Consider the following 27538-nt stretch of genomic DNA (forward strand, 5'->3'; position numbering starts at 1 on the left):
GTGACATGAACACTGGGGACACTACTCAAGGATAAATCAGTTTCATGATAAGTAGATATCCTTAAAAAAATATAGAAGAACCCTGTTATAATGAGGTCCAGAAAATACCAACCAGTACTGTAATGAAGAGTGATCACCAGTCAGCACTTCCACATTCCCTGTGCAGGTACACATAGGGCTTCCCATATGCTGGCTGGCATTGTTAAAGTTACCTACTTGGGCAGAATATCCATTGGTGAGAATCAAAAACTCACTGCCTGAAGCTATGACAAAAACAACAATTTGCATTTATATAGCACCCTTCACACCAGACTGATGTCTCAGAGCACTTAAAATATGTACCTTAGGGTATGATTGAAGTAGAAAACATCAATATATTTAAGATGAAGCAATGCATAGATGAGGGAGAAGGGAGTATAGGAGTATTGGAAAGGGGATTAAGAAGGGTGGAGGCTCATGTGAAGTATAAACAATGATATGGACTAGTTGGGCCAAATGTCCTATTTTTATACTGGAGGATTCTATGTAATTCTATGTAAAACATATTCAATTGAAACACATTAAATTAAAAGGCCAGTTGAGCTTTTCTCCTTTGCTTTTGACACTCTGAACTCTTGAGTTGCATTATCCATGAAACAAGCATTCTTATATGTGTGCAATGCATACACTAAAATAAAATTATTTAACAATTTTGTGGAAAACCTGTATCAGATATTACAATGTGAGATGGGTTCCTCTGAATTGTGCCACTAAAAAGATGGAAGCTATTTAGGGTTTATGTGGATGAGGAACTAGAGAGAATTCCACCAGAAAAGCACTTTTGTAAACACAAGTGAAACTTGAAATTTCAATAACAAATGCAACTTTCAGAATGGAATCAAGTGAAATGAGCTAAGATGTTCAACAGGTATAATTAGGAAAATTAGTGTATGCATCATATGTTTCCAAGTTGACAGTTACCATTGCCTGTTGACTGGTAGAGGTAGCACAAAATGTGCAGGTCAACTAGTTCTATTAAGATAATGAAGCTTGTAAGTGCTGCTGCTCAAGTTAACAAGTCTGGTAATTATCAGCCTGATAAACATATTATAAATTGTCCTTTGCTTTCTAGCCTGTTTATAAGGTCAATCGTCTCCTTGGCCCCTGTTGATTATGGGCTTTTAATAGAGTATTCCTATAATTAATATGGTTCGGAAAGCTTGACTTTTACCTTTGTACTTTCTCTGAATCTCTACTATGATGACATTTTAATCAGCTGATGAGAAATTTACACAGAGAGTTATCAAAGGCCAATCATACTGTTGTATATTGTTTTGTGCTTTAAAATGTTCTTGTTGGATGATGCCCTCACTTTATAAATATCGCTTTTGCTGTCTCAGGTCTATTGTGAATTTTTGATATATACTATACAAAATTCGTAGTTTCACTTAATTCCTGATATTGAGATTCTAATTTGAGTTTTAACCTTAGAAATTTCTTAAATGTACAAATTACCCAGATTTTTGGAGGCAAACATTCCCCCATGACACTGCTCAATGCCAACATTTTTAGGGCAAAAAAAAGTAAAACTAGTACTTTTTTTCTTTTATGCCACAAGATAAGAGAGCACAGGTTCAGGGTTGTGAAGGGCAGGTTTAGAAACGAGAGTAGGAAGCCATTCTTTATATAGAGATGAATCGACACCTGAAATAATGTTTCAAGAATGCTGAATAAGGCAGGGACTCTGAACTCATTTAACAAACAGTTCAAACCTGAAATGAGAAGATAGTACGGCTGGCATTTTGGAAGGGTGAGATCCAATGGATCGTCATTCAAATTTTACTCAGGATTTTGTGATTTGAATTTACTTTATAAGAAATCCTTTTTTAACATATAACTCATCATGTAAAGATATTTTTGATGGGAATTTGAATTAAATCTAGTTTCATTGTCAGCTTCTTGACACATCACGCCCATTCACTAAACAACAGCACAAATAAAAGAGTGCCAAGCATCTTGTTTACAGTATCGTATTGAAATGAGCAAGCATGTTTAATAAAACTTTCTAATAATGACTTAGGGCATGGGTTTTCAAACTGTGGGACGAGACCCGGGGGAGGGATGAAACAATATTATCAGGGAGGCGTGAGGACCTGACGGGTTACAAATTTTTGGTATAAGCAAACAGGCTTATCCTACTCAATAAGACAGAGGTGATTCATCAAATGTTCTTTTATTTTCAAGTTTATTCAGCCGTAAAGTGCTACACTGCTATTTATGTTGCTTTCTGTCTTTAGCAATATGCTATATTAGCTGAGAAAATACAATCCTCTTGTTCTATGCAAAAATGCTACTTCTTAGAAAGAGGAGGCATACAGGGAACGTGACTCTCCGAAGAAGGGCCCAGCAAAAAGAGTTTGGGAACCTCTACTTAGGGGGATTACAGTCACTTCCCATTCAAAATTCTGTCAAGTTGTCGATTAATTTTGCTTGAAAAAAATTCTTTAACATTTATATTAAATTTAAAAAACACGTGTTCCTGATATTGGGGTATAACCTTAAATATACAATATGAATTATTTAGATATATTGGAGGCAAACTTTACCCATAATATACATTATATATTTTATGCTGCAAACAACTTATATTTGATGCACAGAAATGTCTATTCATTTACTTTTTTTTATTAACTCACTATTGCCATTTTAATGGCAAAGCAAACAATTTTCAAAGTGGATATCTACTTACATAGTATCAGAAATAATATATTGAATGCAATTATTCTGTAACATTAGCTGAGATAAAATTCTACTGCAGTGTGAATCATGTGGTACAATAACACTACTATTTTATTGGCCAAATACAATCACAAGAGCCTGTTGCCTATATTAATCATTGCTATATATTTTTCAGAATACAGTAAAATATAAATTGAATGTACGTATGATACACATATAAGAGCATACTTGAAAGGTTGTAACACACCTCAGGGTTCAGAGGATGTGAAGCTTGACGAGTTTTTCCAATTTAATTCAGAAACTTGTGATGTGTTATTTCATATGAATTATGCTCTTAGTTAAATGTGTTTCCCAGCATGTTAGCACAATCCTAACTCTCAGCCATCCTCTATTTTGTTAGGGAGATTGCTGCATTTTTCAACAGTTGATAGCATCACAGTGTTTGTAACTGATTGCTGAAAGATATGGCAGCCGCGACAATGACTGGTGGGTTGTACACTGAAGTGAAGATTCCTCTCACTTGTCTCCCTGATTTAAGTGCTCCGAGACGCTAACTCATGTGATGCGTGCTATACAAATGCAAGTTGCTGTTGTTGTAACATGGGCTACAAGAAGCTGGAGAATCTTCCAGTTTGATTGTGTCACATCTAAAAATAAATTTAATTTTCTTTACTTTATATCTTAGTTTCCTCCATTATTCATTTTTAGAAAATAAGAGCTCAACAGTATTACAGTATACAGTTGATAACATATGTACACTTTATTGGTAGGTCTGAGATGCTGAAATTAATGCAGTACAACACTGGACCCATTGAATTTGCCATTGATCTGTTTCATTTTGTTATTAATTCTGTGCCAGTCTTAAAATAATTCTCTTTGAAATTAGAAATAAAAAGTAATGAATTTACATTTTTATAGCACCTTATCACATGAAAACATCTAAAAGCTCTTTGCAATATGTACTGTCAGGTGTAGTATCTGTTTTTGCAGAAAAATGCAGCAATAATTTAGCACACAGCAGGGTCTCACAAACAACCATAAAGTGAATGATCAATTATCTGGGGGATTGTTGGACAGAGAGACAAGTGAGAGGAATCTTCACTTCAGTGTAAAACCCACCAGTCATTGCACCATTCTCTTTTCAAAGATTGCCTTGCAATCTTAAAGCTAAAAAAAACTGGCAGTTGTGACTCTGGCTAACATGTCATGCAAAGGACAACACCTCTGACAATGCAGACCTCGCTCAATACCTTGTGAGGAGTATCGACTTCCATTATGAATCCCTATGTGTTGCCACAAACCTCTGACCTTAGGAAGCGAGTGATACCAACTGCATCAAGTTGACACAATTGCAGAGAATTACATAAAATGAAAGCATAAGTCATTCCACCCAATGACCCCATACAAGCCACCATTCATCCTATTTCCCTCTCCTGCACCCCTCTAATGTTTCTCCATCATATAGATATTCAGATTTCTATTAAAAAGATCAATACTCTTTTGCTTTAACCACAGAATCCTGCCGTGAATTCCACATTCTTGCCACCTTTTGTGTAAATAACATCCTCCTTATTAGATCTATTACTGTAATTAGCTTATATTTATGCCACTTCGTTTTGGATTCTAGCATCAGGTGGAAACGGTCTGTTATCATCCACCTTATCAAATTCTCTCAGTTATCTCAACTCTAGTGAGAACAGCTTCAATGTTTCAGTCAATAAAGTAGGTAAATGATCCATTATACTGTTAGCGATATGGCTTTGTGCACCAAAAGTAGTCACAGATTTGCCAATGTGTCGTTTTCTTCACAAAAAATTAAGTTCATTGATTTTTTGCCTCTCATATTTGTTGGCTACTTGGAAGCATAAACTATTCAAAGGGGTCTAAAATATGCTACAGTATTTCAAATTTCTAGTTTGTAACTAAAATCACAGGATTCACAAACAAATTGGCAAACAAATGCAATGCCAAATACCATTAAAGGCCTTTTTACTGTCAAATGTTTCTCTGGACTTTTTGGACATTGTTTTGCAATCACTTGACCAATCTCAGATCTTTAGTCAGAAACTGAGTCGCAATTAGTGCAGCTGTTTGCTTCTTACAGCTGGAATTGAACAGTGTAGTAATGAAATGATTTGAAATGGAATTTCTTACAATCAACACTTAGGAATATTGCACTCTCATGTGATTTTTATTTAGTTTCTTTCAAAGAATTCAATGAATAGCTTTTATGCGGTTTTTAATAGAAAATTGCTTCATTTCTTGTATATTCTGAAATGCACATATATTTGCAATCTCACAGTTTCCTAAAGCATCTTTTATAATATCTAATTCTCAACTCCCTGCTGTGTGTAATATTGTAAATGTCTTATCATAGCAGTTACAGATGAGATGAAGCTCAATGTTGCATACTACAGGCTGATTTGGATGGACCACAGATCGGATTAATTAGTGGATCAAGATGGAATATACATTAAAGTTCATTCAGTAAGATTGACGTCCATGCTATGTGCTGTTTGCCTGCACTTCATATCAAAAGATCATTCCAATCCTAGTGATAAAATCATTTTTCTAGTTGCAATCTAGCTGTAAACCTGATCAGTACTCAGTGATCAAGAGTTTGTGGAGTTTTTCTTCAGAGATAATTTATATATATTAATGTTTTTTAAGATAGAAAACAAGATGAATAAACTTATGTTGTATCATGTCAGAAATGTCAATCCAATTATGTCCATTGCTCATTTATTTATGCATACTTATATAGCTGCAATCCTACAATCCAATACAGCAATGCAATCTGATAAAATAAAATTATTGCTGTCTGTTTGTTATTCTTAATCTTTCTTTGCCATGTTTGATTTATGTACATGTTAACATTTATATGGAGAATAATAGATACCCAGAAGTGGTTACAAAACAATAATCAAATTGAGGTGTGCAGAAGATGCTCTAAACCATGTTACTAAAGATCAATCAGTTTATTAATCTCGTTTGAACCCTGAGATGAGATTATAGCCTTAAAATCACCCGAGGTCTCTGTTAGTTTTTCATGGATGCCGATGAATCCAGTCTGTGTGTTTTATACGATTAAGGGTCCAGTAGGTGTTCCGTGTGGAATTTCTGATGATGTTTGTGTTGAAAGATTATCGATTGTGGAATCATTACTGAAATTTTGTCAAAAAATAATTTTCAGTTGGTTAATCCAACATGGCATAGCTACTACAGAATGGAAAATGGTAGCCAAGAGAGACTATTGGACTAACCAAATCTTTGCAGATTTAGAGTATGAGGTTATGTGTTCTAAACAGAGAGGCTAAATTGTATTCACTGATAAGAACTTGACCGAGATCCAAATAGCCTCTTATCTCTAAGAAAGCATATCTGCTTTGCAAGAAGTTACATTAGTGGAGCTGGGGGCAATTGATTTAATCTCTTTGCAACATCACAGATTGAATCAAACCTCTAAAGCAGACTTTTCTAACTCCACAGGGCTTGCTCTACAACTCATAATTTAATGTAACTGTAAATTATCTGAGACTCAGAGGCTCTTGCCCTCAACTCACTCATTGTTAGAATCTCGAAAAGCTCCTTTGTTGAGTGTCTCTTTTCACATTACAATATAGCTGCTCAGCTGAAGTATACATTTCTCACAGTTTGTTAAAACGTGACACGTAGCTTCTTTCCATGTAAGTGGTTGCTCTTTTCCCCAATTTTCTCCCCTCCTCCTCTCCGAAAAGCACTAACTTTCTCTGAAATAGATTCCATTGGAGCTAGGACCTCAGCATCCCCTTGTAAAAGTAATTATGTGATCCAATAACTAATATTTATTCATAGGAAATCCCTATTAGAATTATTATTTGTCCAAAAGCATGCCCATTCCAGAAGTAATATAATAGTTCCTTACATTTGATACAGCACTTTTCACATTGAAACATTTCAAAGATTTTCACTGGGTTACAGAGAGTGATATAACATGGAGCAGGCCATTCGGCCCAGTTAGTCTGTGCCAGTGTTTTCACTCCACTCGAGCCACCGCCCCCTCTTAATTCCCAAACCTATACCCCATTATTCTCTTCTCCCTCGGATATGCATCAAGTGTTCTCTTAAATACATTGAGGCTTTTTGTATTAACCATAGTTTCTGGCTGTGAGTTCCACATTCGCATCACCGTCTGCTTGAAGATGATACAATACATTTTTTTTTGCATTTATATAGTGCCTTTCACATCAAAAGGATATCCCAAGGCATGGAACAACAACGCTTAGCAGAAGGACCGTGAATTAATTGAGAGAGGTAGTGAATCAGAGAGACGCCAGGTTAAAGTTCCAGAGAGAAGAGCAGGTTGGGTGAAAGCCCATCCACCATTCGGGGTGGAGGGGGTGTTGGGGGGAGCAGTTAGGCAGGTGACATGATGCACATTGCTGGCTGCTGAATGAAGAGAGTGGCTGGGTCAGTAGGATTGAAGTGGTTGTGGAGGTAGGGTCAGCAAGAACAAAGAGGGATTTGAAGGTGAGAATAAGGATCTTGAACTCGCTGGGGGAAGGGGAACCATTGGAGCCGAGCAAGGATGGAAGTGATAAGCTCATGGAGCCTCATGTGGGAGAGGACGGGATCTGCAGCGTTCTGGATAGGCTACAGCTTGTGGAGGAAAGAGCTGGGTAGTGCTTGTCAGAGAATACTGAGCATTGCTGTAGTCAAGCCTGGACGTGATAAATTAAGGACTTGTGAACTGAGGGGAGAATTGTTGCAATTTTGCTGCAATTTCTCCCTCCTTGTTTTGCAGTATTAACACCTCTATTCCCCTGTTTTGTTGCAATCCCCCCTTTGTTTTGCATCATTAACACCGCTTTAACCCATCATCCCCTGTTCTCTACCCCATTTTCTCATTTGTCTTCCTTGCCCTGCCTCTCCCCCTCTCTGTTAGCCCTTAAAAGCCTCTCCCACACAACATGCCCCAGTTCTGACAAAGGGTCAGAGACCTGAAAGATGGTGCCTGATCTGCTGAGTGTTCCCAGCGACTCCTATTTTTCTTTCAGATTTCCAGCGTATTTTGTGTTTTGTTTATATTAATGCGTTCTTGCTTTGGACTCATCAACAAGTGGAAACATCCATAATCTTAAACTCCTTTATCAGGTCCCCTTCAATTATCTTAACTCCAGTGAGAAAAGTTGCAATCTGTCTAATCCTTCTTGATAACTGTATCCACTTAGTAATCCTTGTAAAAAACTATGTTCTACAATCTCCAATGCTGCGATATCCTTTACTGTAATAGCAGATTTTATAAAGTGTAGTAGCAATGTATTTGGACCCTGGTAGTATAATAATTAGTGAGCTTGCCTCGCAAGCGAGAGGACCTGAGTTTGATTCCCGGGCAGGGCGAAACCTTAGGCAAGTTTTCCTTAAAGTAGGTTTCCTTACTCCACACACCTAACAGAAAGTAGGAATCCGATTGTTAGGCAATTGACGGATCGCTTTACAGGAGTAATAATTCCTCAAAAGAAGATTTGATCACTCAATTCACAACTGTTTGTGGGACACTGTTGTGTGCAATTGGCTACCACATTTCTCCTGCAAAATATACAGTCAATCCACTTCACAATATATTCCGCGAGGCGCTTCAAGAGACATCTCAACGTGATAAGGCACTATATCAAATGCAAGGATTATTATTATTATAACAGGGTAGATTAGATATGTGATCGGAAGCAGGAATTTTAGCTGGAATAGGGGCAGAATTAAAATTCATTGCAGCACTCAAACTAACACCTTTGCCATTATCAGCAAGGTCAACATAGAGCTGGGATAATCTATAAGATACTGGTTTCATGCTTGGTGGTATGTCAAGTAGTCCCTTTACCTATGAGACCACCAGTGCAACCCTAATTTTTCATTTAAATCAAAGGTATATAAACAACAACAAAAAAGTCAGTGTTTCATTCAGTAACATTAGCTTCTGAATCTGATTTCTTGTAACATCCTATTTGAGACTTCGAGAAGACGTGAAAAGCGCTATATCAAATGCAAGGATTATTATTATTTTATCCTAGATTTAGTGCAGGGAAGGAGAGTCAAAAGCAGTCATTTTGTATGATCTTCTATAAATCTTCACTCCAATTATCCTTCACCCAGTAATGAGAAGCCAAAGGTAACAATCAGGTTGAAAATATGTCATTTGTACATTGGATGTCGCTGCATTAATACCAGTTTACAGTATGTGATTGAAATTAAGTGTTTCGCTAAAATATTTATCATAGAAAATCATGATTCTCCCCCACATGCCACCATCACCACAGGCTGGCAAGTAGTATTTTGTGGCTGATGTTTTGCTTTCAGTTCTATTTTGGCAAAAAGATCTACAAAATTCTTCAGGAATTCGGAACATTCTTCTGGATCCCTTATTATTTACTTCAAGTAACATAATTTTTGATACCAATCTGTGGGAACAAACAGGTGAATAATGTGAGTAATAGAGCTGTCAATAGTAGCCAGACTAATCGAGGAGATGAGCCAAGAAATAGCAGATGTTTAATGTATAAATAATACAAGCTAATGATATTGAAATAGAAAATAGTGAATATGTGCACATAATTGAATGGTGTCCATTAGTGGAGGGGAAGAAGAAAAGGACTTGAATAAGATTACCAATCATTCACTGGTGGTTTCCAATCAATGTGAAGAGCTGCCAACAAAGCTAATCAAATACAAGTTGTGTCTTGAATGTGTTTGATTATCAGTCAAAATAAATGATTCTAAACTTCTGAATGTCACTGGCAAAAACACATTTGGAATGCTGTGTGCTATATTAGGACCGATAGAAGAAGAATGAAATTTGGAAAGGGTTCAGAGATGAGCAACAAAGATTATAGCATGAATTAAAGCTGTAAATTCTGAAGAGATTTAAGTGAAAGGTTGTGGCGGCATTACTAAGGTTTGTAAAATGATGAGAGAGGCACCATACTGGATGTAGGCTACGAGAGTAGAACTAGACAGTAACTTTAAATGTTCCAAGCTCAAGTGGGAGTAAAATAATTAAAAGATAATGTTACCACCACAATGGATGTTTGGTGAAGCAAACCCAATAAAAGCAATTTTGTTCTTTTGAAGAACTCCTTCAAAAAAGAATTGGATAGGTATTTGCTTGAGAACAACATTCAAAGATCTACATATAGATATAGACTGAGATGATCTTTATGCTTCAGATAACATAATAATTTCTGTGCTGCTGGGATGGAGATGGGAGTGTTGTCTGTGAAGTGAAGGTCACAGTTATAAAGTGGGGTTGAGAAGATGGAAGAATACTCTGACATTTTTGCTTAATTGCTTTTGGGATTCAAAATCTCTACGTATAAATTTCCTCTTGGATATCTAGAGTCAATATGATAATGTCCATAATATAAAGTAGGTTTTACCTTGTCTATATAAACATTGAGTTTGTTGAGTCAATTGGCTTCTCTTTTCAATGCTTCACTGTGCTTGTGAATTTGTGTCACAGAGCATTTCCAATAACCTGGTTTTGGCACTGAGTGTGAATAGAACTGCAGACAGCAAACAAAACTATTTACTTAGGAAAATGGTAGTAGCATTTTGACTTAGATTTTATGATGTGAAAAATGGAACTAGACACATTTTGACATTCACTTCCTTTGTTTAATCAAAGGTCCAGTTCGCTATGGACTCCAGCAGGAGTCTACGCATACACGGGATGCAGGATATCCTCCCATTCCGCAAGCCTTAACATTATCGTGTGTGTGTAATATGGCATGAGAAGAAGTTATTCAGCCTGATTATGCTGTTTAGCTGCCAAGATTTAGCAGCCAATGTAGCTGATGGCAAAACAGACAATACAGAAGATGCGTCTAACAATTATGTCCTTCTGATTGTGGATCAAGCTGGTATATGGTGGGGTTATTTTTGATGATTGATGTGGATCTTACACTCAACATTAGGATGCTATGACCATTCAGCCTTCAATAGAGCAGTTACTTCATGTTGCTCCAGAATCAGAGAAGCAGAGCTCCACTTATGTGCAAATGTGTAGCATGCAACTGTGCTCACCTTTCTCTAAATATGCTGGTGAAATTTCTAAAATCAGAAATAAGTTGGCAAGAAAATGAGTTCTTTTTTGTTATTAGAGACTCAAAAGCATTTCAGTGGACTGATTGAGGTGTAAATTGTAGAACTCACAAAGGGTTTTGAAAGTCATGTTTTTCAGATGTATCATAAGCAACCTTTGGACCTTAGGTTGATCTCAGTTCCGACTTCTGTGAAATTGATATCAAAACAAAGATCAGCTACTACAATTCAAGGATTTATTAATTACTTATCCTTTTGCAAATCTTACAATTTAGATTCCACTGATTACTTACTAAACTTTAAGTTTAAGGAGTTAGCTCCAAACATGACACAGAAGTATACAATGGTAGCTGTGTGAATCATGCAATTCCAAGCAGTCTTAGTATGACACTGGATTGTCATACTAAAATTGTCTCCCCTCCTCCACTATTCACAAAATTCAACTCATCCAAAACTCTGCCGCCTGCCTTCTCACCCCGCACTAAACTCCACACCCCGATTACCCCAGTCCTTGTCAAACTCCATTGGCTTCCTATCACGGAGTGGATCGACTTCAAGATCCTCACTATAGTGTTTAAATCCCTCCACACTTTGGCACCCCCCCATCTCTCCAACCTCCTCTCTCCTCATAGCACTACCCGCTGCCTCCGCTCTACTGTTTCCGGCCTCCTCCTTGTCCCTCGAATCCTCTGCTCCACCGTCAGCAGCCGTGCCTTCAGCTACTGCACCCCGAAGCTATGGAACTCTCTCCCTCAATCACTTTGCCTTCCCCGCTTTCCCCATTTTTAGGCCGCGCCTGAAGAACTTGCTCTTTGACTACGCCTATGGTCACCTTCCCCCTAATCAGTCTCCACCATTGTTGAGCACTCGGGGATGTCGCCCGTCGTGGAGGGCGCTATATAAATGCAAGTTGTTATTGTTGTTGTTGACTGCCAGGTAATAAGAATCTGTGGAGGTGAACTACAAGGTTGAGCTCATTGAACTGCAGTGAATTATTCACATAAGTAAACTGCAAGATTGAGCGTAAAAATAAGAATTATATCAATGTAAGATTACCTGGAAAAGTGAGACATCAATGACAAGTTACAAGCTATAACAACAGCAATTTACATTTATTTATGCCTTTCACGTCAGGAGGACGTCTTAAAGCCTGAGCTGGGGTTGGAGAGGAAGGAAGTCGAGAACACAATCGAAAGAGATAGGTCCTATTCGGGGTTTTAACGTAGGGAGGGATTTTAGAAGAGTATCAGAGATTGGGAGCAGAAGGCTGATATTTCCTCAACTGATAGTTGGCGGAAAGGGCAGCATCTGTGAAGCAATCTGGTGTTTGCTAACTAAAGGGAGTGGCAAGAGCAGGGTCACAGGAGGTTGCTGAGATAATATGAGCAAAGGATTTGAAGTATTTTCAATTTTAACTGTTGGAGGATGTGCAGCTAGTGGAGCTGAATGAGAATGGAGAGATCGGTTTGTGGAGCCTGGTGTGAGACAGGGCATGAGATACAGAGTTTTGGATGGTCTGCAATTTGTGCAGGAAGGAAGAGGCTGGCGAGTCTGGTGAGATGGGGTGTTGGAATAGTTGAGCCTGGAAGTGATGAAATGGTGGATATCAGCAGCCTAGGGGAAGAGGCAGTGGTGGGGGTGGATGATATTTTAGATTTGAGGGAAAGCAAAGTGAGTGCCTGGATGTTGAAGGATAGCTGGGGATAGCAAACTCCTTTTATCCACTTTTACCTCCTCCCCCCATGTACTGCTCAAGCTCCCAATAAATTGTGTGAAGTGCTTTGAGATGTCCTCCCAACTTGAAAAGCACGTTATGAATTTAAAGAAAAAAGTGACTTTTCATCCATTGGTTAGAAACACCAAAACACTTGTCTCTCATCATCTAGAATTATAGAACTGAAAGAGAAACTTCCAATATCCTGTGATTGCGAATTCCTCTTGATATAAAAGAGATTTGTGCTCAGTGACTTTAAGGCAGTAATCAATTGAGGGGTCCAGATGCCATAAAGTGGAAGAGCAGAGATGACGCAATTTATGGTTTTCTTCTAATTTCTAAAATTGGATTAGTGTCTTTAATTCACTGTCACACTAAGGAAAGATTATATATATATTTTTTAGAAACTCAGAAGGGAGTTTCTTCTGTAAAACAGGTTTCCTGCAGATTCCACACTTGTGCCCCTGGTGCCTCAAAGTTGAGGTAATTAATAAATAGCTTGATGACTGTCCTTATTTTTGTCAATATGTTTTCTTGACTTTTAATGAAGGTTTTTCTGTTTCCTTTGATGTAGATTATAAATGGATTTAATTGCAATTTCAGTTTCTTAATACCATTGCTGGGTATGATTTCTTTGATGTTCTAGTAACTGCTCTTTTGAAGATAAAAAGAGTTCCACATAATGTCAGAGCAGTTTTGTGAAGAATTACCATTTGGAATAGTAAATTTCAGGAAAAACTCATTACCACAATATATTATGAATTTTTCAGGAATGTTAAGACGGAAAGAAGATAATAGTGTAAAAGGTGATTGGTGTTTTAAAATACTGTACTGCATAATATGTTACGTTTGGAGTCTTGTACAATAGCCTGCTGTAATTGAGCTGCTGTTATGGATGGGCCATAATAAATTGAAACAAGCTTTTTTTGAAGATTACTTTGAAACATTTTGAATTCAGCTGTTTGATAGATCTTTCTTACACAAAGAAACAAAGCCATATGACATTACAAATACTAATGTCGATAATTGCATTCCTCAACACAATCCCTTTGTATTGAATGACCTAATTTAAGAATATTGCAATGCATTCAAATTCTGAGCTTTATTTAATTGGTCACATTCTTACAATATAGCCTTCAATAAAAATCCTTGAGAATCCTTATTATATACTTCTCATTTTGAGGGAGAGAAGTGAGAGCATGCGATGCCTGAAGTAAATTCATGAATGTGTTGCTGCATACATCTTCCAAGACAAGGAGAGCTAGATGTATGTGCAGCCATGCATATGAACAGAGTTCTGTCAACCTGTGCTGATAACTTTTAAAGTTATTCAACAATAAGAATCTCTGTACAACAACAACAAAATTTCATTTGGAAAGCGCCTTTCTAGTCGGGAGGATGTCCCAAGGTGCTGGACAGACAGAGTTGGGGGTCGGGGTGGAGGCCAAGGGGGGAAGCAGGGAGATCGAAAGCACAGTCTAATGTCTCTTTATCAGTACGGCTCTTTATCAGTCCTTAAAATACTCAAGAGAAAACTCATTGGACTGCCCAAAAACATTTACCCCACTTTGTTTTAAGTTTGCAAGTCAGTGTAGCTTCAGCAGATTGGAGTCATGCCACATCTAATATGATGTGGAAGTGATCAGAAACTACTTACTCAAGCAAGTCGCATGTCTTGATAATAATAATGTGGAGTCCTGTAGCTCAGTGGTTAGAGCATTCGCTTTGCAAGTGAGAGACCTGAGTTCAATTCCAGGCAGGGTGAAACCTTGGGCAAGTTTCCTTACTCCACACAGAGCCTAATAATAATCCCTCCAAAAAACAAAACAATAATAAATTGGTCAATTTCAATCTACGACTGTTTGTGGGACATTGCTGTGCGCAATTGGCTGCCGCGTTCGCCCACAAATATACAGTCAATTCACTTTACAGTGTGTTCTGTGAAGCGCTTTGGGACGTCCTCCCGACGTGAAAAGCGCTATATCAAATGCAAGGATTATTATTATTATTATTATTATTATAATACACATTTTTGTTAATCCACTGAAGTTAATTCATGTTGCATAAACCAGGGAATTAGTCTCCTATTGTGCTTTCCATTAGCTGTAATATAACTAGTTTGTTTGCATGTGATGCAAAACCAACTTTTAGGTGTTCTTAATTATGTATTTAATAACCAATGAAATAGATTATATCTGTAATACCCTCTTTACAAATGTGTTTGCACATAGTTAACACAACTCACAAATGAAACTCCATTTTTGATAACTACTTTCGTCACTTTTTCTTTTGTTTTAGAAGTAGTATTCCAGCAAAGGGAATGAGAGTTGGTACATTTGTGGACTTACACACTGACAAAGTTGCGATCGATTCAAGACAAACAAATGCTACTGCTACTACTCTCAAAAGCCATTAACCTTCACTGAACCTAATAAATGATACAACAGATGAAGGGTATGCTGACTTGTACCTCGTTCCTCTGAGACATGTCTTGTGCTAACCTCCAATGATCTGGAATGATACACAATAGAAAGAAAATTATTCTTCAACTTCATTGCATTGATAGAATGTTCTGGTGTTCAGTTACTTCACTTTAATTTTAAAGCTCCATCCCCACCTCACCCAGCCAAAAAAGCTATTAAAAAGTCTATGTGATGCTTAAGTGGCATTTGATGTAAGAAGATTGACTGCCAATTAAAAGCAACAGCTTCTGCTGCAGAGTGCTTGGTTTCACCCATTTGGTTTCAGTTCCTGATCAACATAGGTAGCAAATTAAATAAATATTTCCCAATTCAAACTTAAGATTTGCTTCTTACAGCATTGCAATCTTAAAAGTCTTATTTTGTTATACACAAAAATATCCACACATTCCTCATATTAACTTTATCTCAATTGTTGTAATGCGAAGCAGGGGTTCCAATGCGTTACAATGGAAGGGACAAACAAACAAGGTGAAAAGATTAAGATTTTTTAAAAATGTTAGCAAAAACTTTAGGACAGTCGATTATCAGTTTCATGAAAGGCCATGACAAGTGTGGCACCATGTAACAATAGTAATCCTTGTATTTGATATTTGATATAGCTCCTTATCATGTCTTCGAGACATCTCAAAGCGCTTCACAGAATATACTGTAAAGTATATATCACAGAATAGACTATATTGCGCACAGCAGTGTCCCACAAACAGTCGTGGATTGAGTGACCAAATTATTACGTCTGGAAAAGCGATCCGCCAATCGACTAACAACTGGGTTCCGACTTACTGCTAGGTAAACAGAAACATGAGGAGTAAGGAAACTTGTCCAACGTTTGTCCTGTAGTATATAGAGGATTCCTAAAAAAAGGAATCATTGAATGCACCCATGCTAATTTTTCAAAAACTCATCTCATTTGAATCGTGTGGATTCCTTCCATTTGTGGCATTTTCTTTTATACGTGGCTTGGGTTTGTTTTCTCTCCCACATTGAGGTTATTCCAGAGTTCAGGAATGTTATAAAGGCATTATCTCCTTTTATTTGTATTTTACATATAAGTGACAAAAGTGTTCCCTGCAGGGCTTCAGATAGTAGAAAGCCCCATCTGATGCCAAGAGGCTCTCATCAACTCAGACAGAAGTCTCTTGCTTCTCTCATGTACTGTCAGTTCCATTGATGACTTTTAGTGCAAATTGGCAACATGTCTCCAACACCTTGCATCCCTGCAGAGATCCCAAATGTTACTGTATCAGCTGTCAGCCACAGAGGGTGACAAAAGGAGCGAACATCAAATGCTGACACTCCTTTAAAAAGCACCAATAAATAACAGTTAATAATAATGTTTCTGTGCACAAATCCTAAGCGTGAGATGACAAAATAAACTTTAAAGACAATACATTTAATTCTCATGTGAAACAGCATGAGAGATAGTTTAAAGAACTAAAATACAGCATCCATTTATTCTATTATATTTCGTTGAACAATAAACTATTTACTTGTATCCCTCACTGACAACCAGTGTTGTGCTGCATTATGCCTCTTGAAAGTGCTCTTGCTTTGCTGCATGATGGCCATGAAGGTGTTTAGTAACAATCATGTGGGGTATGTGAGCACTTAGCAATTTGCTGCCTTTCTTCAGTTTTGTGACAGATGGTTTAACACCCCCGCCCCTCATACACTCACAGCAATGACCTCCCGGCTTAATCAAACCTTTAACACCTCCCCCCCACCCCCCCACTCATCAAGTGGAAACTGGTCCAAGGCAAAAAGTGGACAAATATGATGGGACAGTGTCATTTCACTAACAAACTGTATTTCAGAGAGTATCATGCTGCCTTGTCCACACGTTGATGTGATCTGAATGTATCCTAATACTTGGAAGAGGGAAATCAATAGCTTCACATAAACACAGAGGCAGGAGCTGAGAAGTTGATGTGTCCAGCTTAATGAAGCATCACAATGTGGTATTTTATAGTTTAATGTGCTTTTTTGTGTATAAAAGAATGGTTTGAAGAATAATTTATGTGTTGAAGCCTTCCAAGCACAGTTTTACTCAGAACCCAGGAAGTTGTTTTTTTGCTGTCTCTGCACATTTCTACCAATAATTGGGTCCAATTTTAATGAAATTTTACCATGGAACATTAACCACTCAAATCCAACTAAAGTCTCGCATTAAAAACAGTATAGTATACTTTTATTGTCCGTTCAGCTGCAATAACACCTCACTAGGTGAACAAGCTATATGATCCATTCTATTGACACCGATAAACTTATTGGGTTGCTTTCAAACATATACCTCAATATCCTTCCTTGAAAATAAGTGACCCATCAATAAAAATAATAATCCTTGCATTTGATATAGCACCTTATCAGCGAGATGTCTCGAATATACTCTAAAGTGAATTGACTGTATATTTTGGTGAGCGAAACATGTTTTGTTGTTTAAAAATTATTTTTAATTCAATTGTCTAAATGATTTACTATTTAATGATTAGCTTATGAGCTGGGCCAATAGAAAAATGCAGCCGCAATTTTTCCACAGAATGCGCTATAAACATCCCTCTCCCTTATAAGACCGCTATAAAATGAAGTGTCTGGTCCCGGGCTCTCGTGCTGTTTATCCGACACAACTGTGGATGGAGTGGCTCCGGATGCACAGTACGAAGCAAGCGAGAAATAGGCTTCGCGCCACTCAGGGGACCCGCTGTCGTGATTGTCTGTGTGTGTCTCTCTCTATGTGTTTGTGAGTGTCTCTTTGTGATTGTGTTTCTCTCCTCTATGTCTTTGTGAGTGTCAGTGTGTCTGTGTCTCTCTTTCTCTCTATGTGCATGTGTGTTTGTGAGTGTCGATGTGTCTCTCTCTTCTGTTTGTATATGTTTGTGAGTGTCTCTGTGTGAGTGTGTCTGTGTCTCTCTCTCGTCTGTATGTATATGTTTGTGAGTGTCGCTGTGTGAGTGTGTCTGTGTCTTTCTCTCCTCTATATGCATGTCTGTTTGTGAGTGTCTCTGCATGTGTCTATGTCCCTCTCTCTCTCTCTCTCATCTGTATGTACGTGTTTGTGAGTGTCTCTGCGTGAGTGAATGTGTCTCCTCTGTATGTATGCGTTTGTGAGTTTATATCTGTTCTATATGTGTGGCGTGTGTTTATGAATGTATTTGTCTGAATTTGTATCTGTATCTCTCTCTCCTCTGTCTGTGTGGATGTCTCTTTGTGTTGATGAGTGTGTATGTGTGCCTCTGTGTCTGTGAATGTGTGTGTGTCTCGGAGTGTGTGTGTCTCTTTCTCTCTGTGTCTCTGTGTCTGTTTGAAGTCCAGGCCCTGAGAGGCACGAGATAGTGAGCTCCTGTAGCCCCGCAGTCAGGACACTCATCCTGAGTGTCCATTTTTTTGATGGATCTCTAGGCCCTTTGGATCTTTGCTGGTATCTCCACCCACTACACCACTACCCCATCACACCACTCCCCCACCCCCAAATGGATCACCAAGTTTTTGTTAAAGAAGACTTTTTTTGCAACAATCTAATTGTCCCACCAGCTTCACTTGCACAGGATTCAGCTGATCCAAAATTCCACTGTTTGCACACTCACCCATAATAAACTCTGCATCCCCATCACACCAGTTCTAGCCAAACTCCTCTAGTTCCCCATCACTGAACGTATTGATTTCAAGTTACTCACACTTGTTTGCAAATCTCCTGCAGGCTTTGGTACCTCCCTACCTCCCCGATCTGCTTGGCCTCCAAACCTCAACCTGTTGCATGTCTCTCGTGCCCTCCGTTCCTACCATTGATGGCTGCGCTTTCAGTCACTATGCCCCGAAACTCAGAAAAACTCTTCCTCGATCCCTCGGCCTTCCTTCCCCAACTTCAAGTCGTGCCTGAAGACTTTCCTATTCGACTATACCTAAGATGAACTACCCCCTCCCCGCAACTCGGAATAATGCTCCATCACTGTCAAGTGCTCTGGGATGCTACCCTGTGTGAGGAGCACTATATAAATGCAAGTTGTTGTTGTTGTAATATGTGTTATTTCCAAATGTTTGGTTTTTAACCAATGAAGTGAAAAAATGTAGATTAACAGTAAAATGTAACCTCAGTAGCACCAACCAACCCCCGCAATTTTCCGCGAGCCCATCGGATTTCCCCGCAAATTTGGGGTAAATATTTCCGCACTTTTCTATTGGCCCAGCTCATGAGCTTTCACACTTGTTTCTTGAAAACCAAACGATTTGCAAAATGTGTGGCACAAACAGGAAAAAAAAAACTTGGGGAACGGAAGTGTCAGAAGTGCTTTGTTGAATTGTATGTTTGGCAAAGTTTAGCACAAGCTCTTGCCTCCTTAATAATAATCCTTGCATTTGATATAGCGCTTTTCACGTCGGGAGGACGTCCCAAAGCGCTTCACAGAGCACACTGTAAAGTGAATTGACTGCATATTTGTGGGCGAACGCGGCAGCCAATTGTGCACAGCAATGTCCCACAAACAGTCGTAGATTGAAAATGACCAATTTATTATTGTTTTTGGTTTTGGAGGGATTATTATTAGGCGTGTGGAGTAAGGAAACTTGCCCAAGGTTTCGCCCTGATCTGCCTGGAATTGAACTCAGGTGTCTCACTTGCAAAGCGAGTGCTCTAACCACTGAGCTGCAGGACTCCACAAATGTCTGCTCTTTGCCAGCAAATGGATCCAGACCGCGATGATTGTGAAACACATTTTATTTGGGCAAAAGGGGGACTTGACATTTGTGTCGCTTCAACGTGTCTGTGGATCACGACGGTTTGAGGGGAGACAGTAAAACACAAAGATAAGAGGAATTCGACGTGTCAACAAACTTGCCGCAGCAAATTAAAAAAACCACACACACACACACATTTGGTACTTTAATAATACACCAGAGAGTTTGTCGGCTCGCGGGGAAGCCTGGTACAGATGGTGCAAACCCCCCCCCCCACCACCACCGTTTGGTCAGTGGGATTGGCCAGGACTTGGGCTTATTTGCATGGAATCCACAATAAAGCTGCAATGAGGCGCTGACTGCAGCCACAGGAGACCAGAGGGTCACTGACTGACTGACTGACTCACTGACTCACTCACTGACTGAATCACTGACTGACTGACTGACTGACTGACTGACTGACTGACTGACTGACTGACTGACTGACTGACTGACTGACTGACTGACTGACTCACTCACTGACTGACTGACTGACTGACTGACTGACTCACTCACTCACTCACTCACTGACTCACTCACTCACTCACTCACTGACTGACTGGGGACGACATTATCCACTGCCCCTCGACTTCACATCGCCACCACTTCAAAAGGTGTTCCCCCCCCACACCCCACACCCCACACCCCACACTCTCTCTCTCTCTGTCTCTGTCTCTCGGGGGCGGTGCAAATGCTGTACGGAAGCCCCCCCCCCGGGTGTGTGCTCCTGCCCCGCTGCCCCGCTCCGGGCTCCGCTCCCTGTTGCTGCTCCTGTCCGTCGTGTCCGCCGCCGACGGCAAAACCTTCAGGTACTCGATCTACGAGGAGGAGGTCCCGGGCACTGTGATCGGAAACTTGGCCGAAGACGCGCAGATAACCGCAGCCGATGATGATCTGCGGAGCAGTTTCCGACCGATGCAGAAGCTCAACGCGTCTTTGATCCAAGTGGGAGAGAGTGCGGGCGACCTGACCATCGGGGGCCGTATCGACCGGGAGCAGATCTGTCGGGACACGTCGCCCTGTCTGATCGCTTTCGATGTGGTCAACTTTTCCAGAGAGACCTTTAAACTGCTCCACGTGGAGGTCGAGGTCAGAGACATCAACGACAACGCGCCCGAGTTCCCCAACTCCGAGATGTCGGTGCAGATCTCCGAGAGCTCAGCGCTCGGGACCCGAATCCCTCTCGAGGTCGCGGTCGACGCCGATGTCGGCGACAATTATCTGCAAAACTACGCCATTTCTGCCAACAGCCACTTCAGCCTCGAGATGCAAACCCGGAGCGATGGCGTCAAGTGCGCCGACCTGGTGCTGGTCCAAGCCCTCGACCGGGAAAGTCAGGCTCACCTGACACTAGAGCTGTCCGCACAGGACGGGGGCCATCCCCCTGAGGTGGGAAGAGCTAAGGTCCAGGTCGAGGTTCTGGACTGGAACGACAACAGCCCCGAGTTTGTGCAGAAGTCCTTCCTGGTGGAGCTCCATGAAGATGCTCCGGTGGGTTTCCTGCTGCTGCACCTGGAGGCCGTGGACCCTGACCAGGGGCTGAACGGACAGGTGGTCTATGGCTTCAGCCCTCACCTCTCGCCTGAGGTTCGACAACTCTTTCGAGTCGATGCCAAGTCTGGCCGTTTGACCCTGGAGGGGGCCGTCGACTACGAAAGCAGAAAAACGTACGAGTTGGATGTTCAAGGTCGCGATCTGGGTCCCAACTCCATCCCCGCCAACTGCAAGGTCACCGTCAACATCCTGGACGTGAACGACAACGCCCCGGAGATCGCCATCACCCCCATGACCTCCGTCAGCTCCGGAGTCGCCTACATCACCGAGGCCGCCGCCAAAGACAGCTTCGTGGCTCTGATCGGCACCTCGGACAGCGACTCGGGCTCCAACGGCCAAGTGTCTTGTACTCTGTACGGACACGATCACTTCAAGCTGCAGCAAGCGTATGCCGACAGCTACATGATCGTCACCACGGCGGCTCTGGACCGCGAGAGGATCGGGGAATATAACCTGACTGTGGTGGCCGAGGACCTGGGCTCCCCTCCCTACAAGAGCATCAGGCAGTACACCATCCGCCTGAGCGACGTGAACGACAACGCCCCCTCTTTCTCCAAAGCCATCTACCAAGTGTCCGTCCTGGAGAACAACGCGCCGGGGGCTTACATCACCACCGTGGTGGCCCGCGATCCCGATCTGGGTGCCAACGGGCAGGTCGGGTACCGTCTGGTGGACACGCAGGTCCTGGGGACCCCCGTCTCCGCTCTGGTGTCTGTGGACCCGACCACTGGGGCCATCTATGCGCTGCGCTCGCTGGACCGGGAGCGGCTGGAGGAGTTGGAGCTGCGGATGGAGGCGAGTGACGGCGGCTCCCCACAGCTCAGCAGTTCAGCGCTCATCCAGCTGAGGGTCGCCGATCAGAACGATAACGCTCCTGTCGTCACCCACCCCGTCCCTAGCAACCGCTCTGCGACAGTGCTGCTGCCTAGCAACGCACCATCCGGTTACCTGGCAACACGCATCCGCGCTCGGGACGCTGACGAGGGGCTGAATTCTCAGCTGACGTACGGACTCCTGCGGGGGAGCCCCCGGGGCTCTTCACTGCCAACAGCGTGACCGGGGAGATCTTCCTCAACAGACTCCTCAGCAAAGACAGGCCGCCCGCCCTCAAGATCATCGTGGCTGTTCACGACAACGGCCGACCATCGCTGTCCTCCACAGTCACCGTCAGCTTTGTTGTGAGGCCACCAGCACCTCCCGGCAGCCAAGAGCTTGTCATCCGCAGCTCTGCCCAAACACAGCGGCCCTGGGACATCTCCTCCATCATCATCATGTTCCTCGGTGGAGGCTGTGTTGTGTTAATGATGGCAATTATTGGAGTGTCGGCGACTTGCCATAAAAGTACTAAGGCAGGCAAACATAGTGACAGTTCATTTGGGACTAAATGTCACATTTCTCAGCTAGAAGCAAGAAGAAACCAAGATGACAGGCTGATGAAAATCAGTGAGCCAGATCAACTGAAAATTGTTGACATGCAGCCAAATTCATCTTCTGAATTTTCTTTGACAAATGAATCGGAAGATTGTGAAAGTGCAGGAGTTGTAGGATCAATAGAGGGGGAAGAGGGTGTTTGTCTACTGGAAGCAGATCATAAAGTCCCAAGCTATAATGTGGAGGTAATTAGAACTTATACAATACCATCGCAATTTAAAAAGTTTAACATTGAATTATACTATCCTTGTATTGAGTTTGTCATGTATTGTCACAAACAGGCATTTCAATCAATAATTTGTGCAATGATGCAACAAAGTGTGGTTACAGAGTTTACTGTACATTTTTTGTTGGTGCTGCAATAATTCTATAAGGTATGGAACAATATATTTTGCTAGTCAGCATTTTATACTCGTTTGTTTTTATATTATAAAGAGTTGACTTTTCCCTTTGCGTGGCTTCAGAGGCATATTACTTTCCGCAGATAGTAAGTCCTTGATCGGTTAAAGTGTAGTCATATTTGAGAAGGAAAGAATACAGTGGAGCATGTTCATCATAGTGATGTCAGAACCAAGCAAAGCTTTGATGTTTTCATATAGTAATGACATTTATCATCACCAACTGCAGTATTATGTGTTTAGAAAACAGTGGTGGAAACACTTCTCCTTCACTTTTGTAATACAACAGTGTCACTCTTTTAAGTGTATCTTTCTAAATGAATCATTCTGACATTCTCTTTACTGCCTTCAGTTCATCTGTAAAATGTGTGTTCCCTGAGCTCTCAGTCTAAAACTACCATATTGTGAACGCAATATAGCATGTTTCAAAGTAGATTAGTCTTTGTACTAATGTGGAAAGCCCATTAAGGACAGAAATACATTGTATTACAAAGGAAAAGGGTCTATTGGTAATCAACAGGTGCTATTCCTTTTCATCCCTGCACAATGAAGGATTCATATCTATTTTGTATATAATAATCTGAACTCACAAATTGGTCAATAAGAACAACATCCATTGAAGGAAACAGCATTTTTGCTCACACTGTGCACAACATTTTTTGTATGAATCATAAATAAGGTGTTGAAAAATATTTCGGCAGTGCACAGGTGCCAAATGATGCAAAGTTGGGCAGTCTCCTATGTGATTACTGATCTGTGCACAGCACGAATATATTTTTGGAACATCGTGAATTTGTTCATTATTTGCATTATCTGCATGGGATTAGTCATTTGTATTTGATCTTCGGTACTATAACTGGGATTTTATATTAATAGGAAATTTCTTACCCCAAATTAACTTGATTAATTAATCTTGAATAAATTAATCTTGAGTATATATAATTTAGTGCTATGCTATGCTGTTCAGTTTCTTCGTTCTAAGTATTTTCTTTTTTCTTTCAGAGCTTTTTACCAGAATCTGCTCTTAATCATGGAACTTTCCTTGAAGTTGCTGTCCAACAAGGCAGAGGGTGAGTGACAATTTTTGCAGTCATACTTTGTGTTTGGATTTAAATCTAAATCATAGTCATCAAAGTCAAAACTGCAATTTTTAAACATTGTTCCCTGGTTTGTTAATAGCATGCAAGCTTTTATTATTACAATTCATTTTTCTGTATAAAATAAGTATGTTTATTTTTTCCCATTTCAACAGCTTTCTAGATCCAGTTCAAGATGGATTTAGTGGAAAGGACAGCGGTAAAGGGGACAGTGACTTCAATGACAGTGATTCTGATATAAGTGGCGATGGAATAAGAAAAGGAAACATGTCAATGGAACAAAGACAGAATGGTAACATAACATAATGTATTATCAAACATACACTGCCTTAAGAATGCAACTCCCATGCTTTAGTTTACTTGAAATTAGTTATATTAATGTACAATTTGAAATGGAGATTTTTTAATGAAAATAATCAACCCAAACCTTGAAAAGCATACATTGTATTAGCTAAATGTGTTAATTTGTAGGTTTATTTGTGAATGATATGTTTTTGCAGATATAAATTCAAAGCAGCATTCTTAATAGAATACCAGTTATGATTAACATTTGAAGCCGCAAGTAATTTGTATTTTTCTTTTCCATTTTAGGTCTATTACCTTGTCTTAAGGAAAACCAAACTCTTGGTTCTCATCCAGAACCATATTACAGGCTAGCCGCTCAGGCAACAGATATTAGTAAACTCTCTCCCCAGTTTAAACAGAGCTATATGATTGCTTATTCAACAGTACCTGCTACCTTCCTGCACTCTACATGTGGCAAAACCACTTCACTTCCTCAAGATCATCCATTGAATTACACATGTCAATATGGACACTTACCAAAATCAGGAGCACTGCAGATTTCTCAAAGAGTTTTTCCCAGAGAATCTGGAAGAACAATGATTTTTCCCCATCCACCAGAAGTGAGACACAATGAAGTGACTGAAATTAGTTCGTCTGTACATATTGTCCCAGGATCTAGATGTCACCAGAACTATGTGAACAGAACAATCTCAGAGGTGGCTACTTCTTTTTGATTGATGAAGGAATGACAATCCTTTTATCCATTTATTTTTTCGCCGAAGATTCAGTTTCAGAACCATTAACCGCCATGTGCAATATAATTCATTATGCAAATTTGATATGCCGCGATATTTTAAAAACTAAGACCTGGGAAAACTCCAGTGTAAATTTTTCTGTAATGTTTTCCAGATTTGACTCACTTAAGTGATCAGTTTCAAATTAAGTTAAACAGATCTATTTTAATGTACACAGTACAAACTATGAAATACAATAACTTTTATATTAGCGATGAATACATTTAACAAATAAAGGGGAAAATTCTAGTAGTAAACATGATACACTATTTGTGATCTGTGGATGACTACTGTAACTCATAACCAGATTAAAAAATCAGCAAATGATAAACAAAATGGAAGAATCAGGTTAGTTATTTCACTTGATAATCTACTTAACCTGATATTGTATTTGAATTCGTATGGTCAAGTACTTCTATTTTAATTGTTTAGAGGAAAAATATAATTTGGATAACCAAATTGTCTGATGATAGAGAAGGTATCACATTCTGTTCAATTTAATGACCTGTAGCCAATTAGTACAGTTTATTGTGCCTATGTCAGTATATTTACCAAAGTTTAGTGATGTGTGCCAATAATGGGAGGATAATATTCAATCACTGCTTTAGGTCAGAGTGTAATCTCCCATGTAAGATGAGTAATGTATTTCTAAATTGTAACAAGTCACAAAAAGCCATTCAAAAATTAGCAGAAATCAGAAGCTCAGTGTGGTACCTAGTTCATGTTCCAGTGTTGTATCTTAGATTGGATGTGGGGTGATTCACAATCAGGCTTGGTCATACTGTGGATTCTGAATCTCAGACCTATAAGTGCAATACAAAGCAGACATTATCTTTTGCTCCATAAAGGAGAGAATATTGGAATTCAATCCAAAAACACATTCTATTGTTTCACACTTCCTGGTGATTACTGTAGGTCTAATATTTTCTGTTTCTGTCACAAAGTAGGACACGGACCAAAATAGTGGGAAAAATAAGTTAAATATTAAAAATATGGGCACATTTGATTTTCACTTGAGACTGATATCACAGGTGTAGAGCCATTATAGATGGATACAAAATGAACAGAGATTTGCTACAGAAACAGTTCATCAAATTTCTTTTGAAGACTTAATTTGTGTCAGATTATACATAAATTTTACTCTTTGATGAGTTTATTTATGGTACCATTTAAGGTTGTAAATTTTCATCAACTTTTTGGGTGGGGAAGGGATGGAGTCATGGGCATTTACTTTTTGTCTCAATCTGTATTATTCTGTTGTTTTAACACTGTGAGTCTTGTTTGTTGATATAAATGTATCGATTAAAGCTATTCTTTCATGATGTACTGGTCATTATGTTTTTGACATTGAAGTGTTTTGATAGTTTAGCTTCCATTTTAGTTTTGTTTTTAGTAAAATAACATTTTACATTTATATAGCACCTTTCAAGTCAGGAGGATGTCTCAAAATGCTTCACACAGCTCAGCGGGAGCCTCAGCTGGGGTGGGGACAGCTGAAGAGGGGAGGAATGGGATGGGAGGAAGGAAAGTGTGGTTGAAATGATAGGTCTTAAAGTGGGCTTTAAAGTTGGGGGTGGGGGGAGATGGAGAGACTCCAAGATGGAATTCCAGAGATCTGGGTAGAATGGCTAAAAGTCATTCGATGGTGGGACAGAATAAGCAGGGGATATGAAGCAGGTTGGAGTTTGCTGAGTGGAGGGAGGCTGTAGGTTTGCAGAAAGTCATAGAGGCATGGGAGCCAACAACTTGGAAACGTTTGAATTTGAGGACGAGGATTTTGAATTCAATCTGCTGAGGGATGGGGAGCCAGTGGAGCTGAGCAAGGAATGGGTAATAGGTTCAAGCCTGGTATGGGAGAGGACACGGACTGTAGAGCTATGGATGAGCAGAGAAGATGCATGTGTACAATGTACTCGAGTGATATAAATATACTATCCTTTCAACACTTTAGATTCTTCTATTGATTGAAATAAACTTCCAAATAGAGTTGAGATACGATAAATTAATTCAGTGAACGTGATATCCCAACATGTGATATAAAAAGACTCATACAACATGAGGACTGGTAAGGCAGTTCACTTTCAGTTTGGATATTTTTATTCCGTCCACCGGTTTTGAATTACTTAAAGCAGGTCTAACATTCGGGCACCATCCTTCCCCTTCCCTCCACCACCTGTGCTCCCAACTCCCAGCTCGGGTCCAAATTCCTGACTGTCCAGCATATTGGGACGTCCTCCCGATGTGAAAAGCACTGTACAAATGTAATTTGTTGCTGTTGTAGATCTAC

General features: G+C 40.0%; 1 protein-coding gene across 1 annotated transcript; it reads left to right on the plus strand.

Moving 5' to 3' along the window:
- Window positions 1-19658: 19658 nt before the first annotated feature.
- Window positions 19659-25191, plus strand: LOC103178648 (protocadherin-8-like). Its single transcript, XM_042334097.1, is given in 6 exon segments — window positions 19659-19754; window positions 20398-22276; window positions 22279-22862; window positions 24078-24145; window positions 24328-24464; window positions 24764-25191. Coding segments are annotated over 6 exon segments (3192 nt in total).
- Window positions 25192-27538: the final 2347 nt, after the last annotated feature.

This window comes from Callorhinchus milii, unplaced genomic scaffold (genome assembly GCF_018977255.1).
Source record: "Callorhinchus milii isolate IMCB2004 unplaced genomic scaffold, IMCB_Cmil_1.0 Scaffold4, whole genome shotgun sequence".
Lineage (NCBI taxonomy): Eukaryota > Metazoa > Chordata > Chondrichthyes > Chimaeriformes > Callorhinchidae > Callorhinchus > Callorhinchus milii.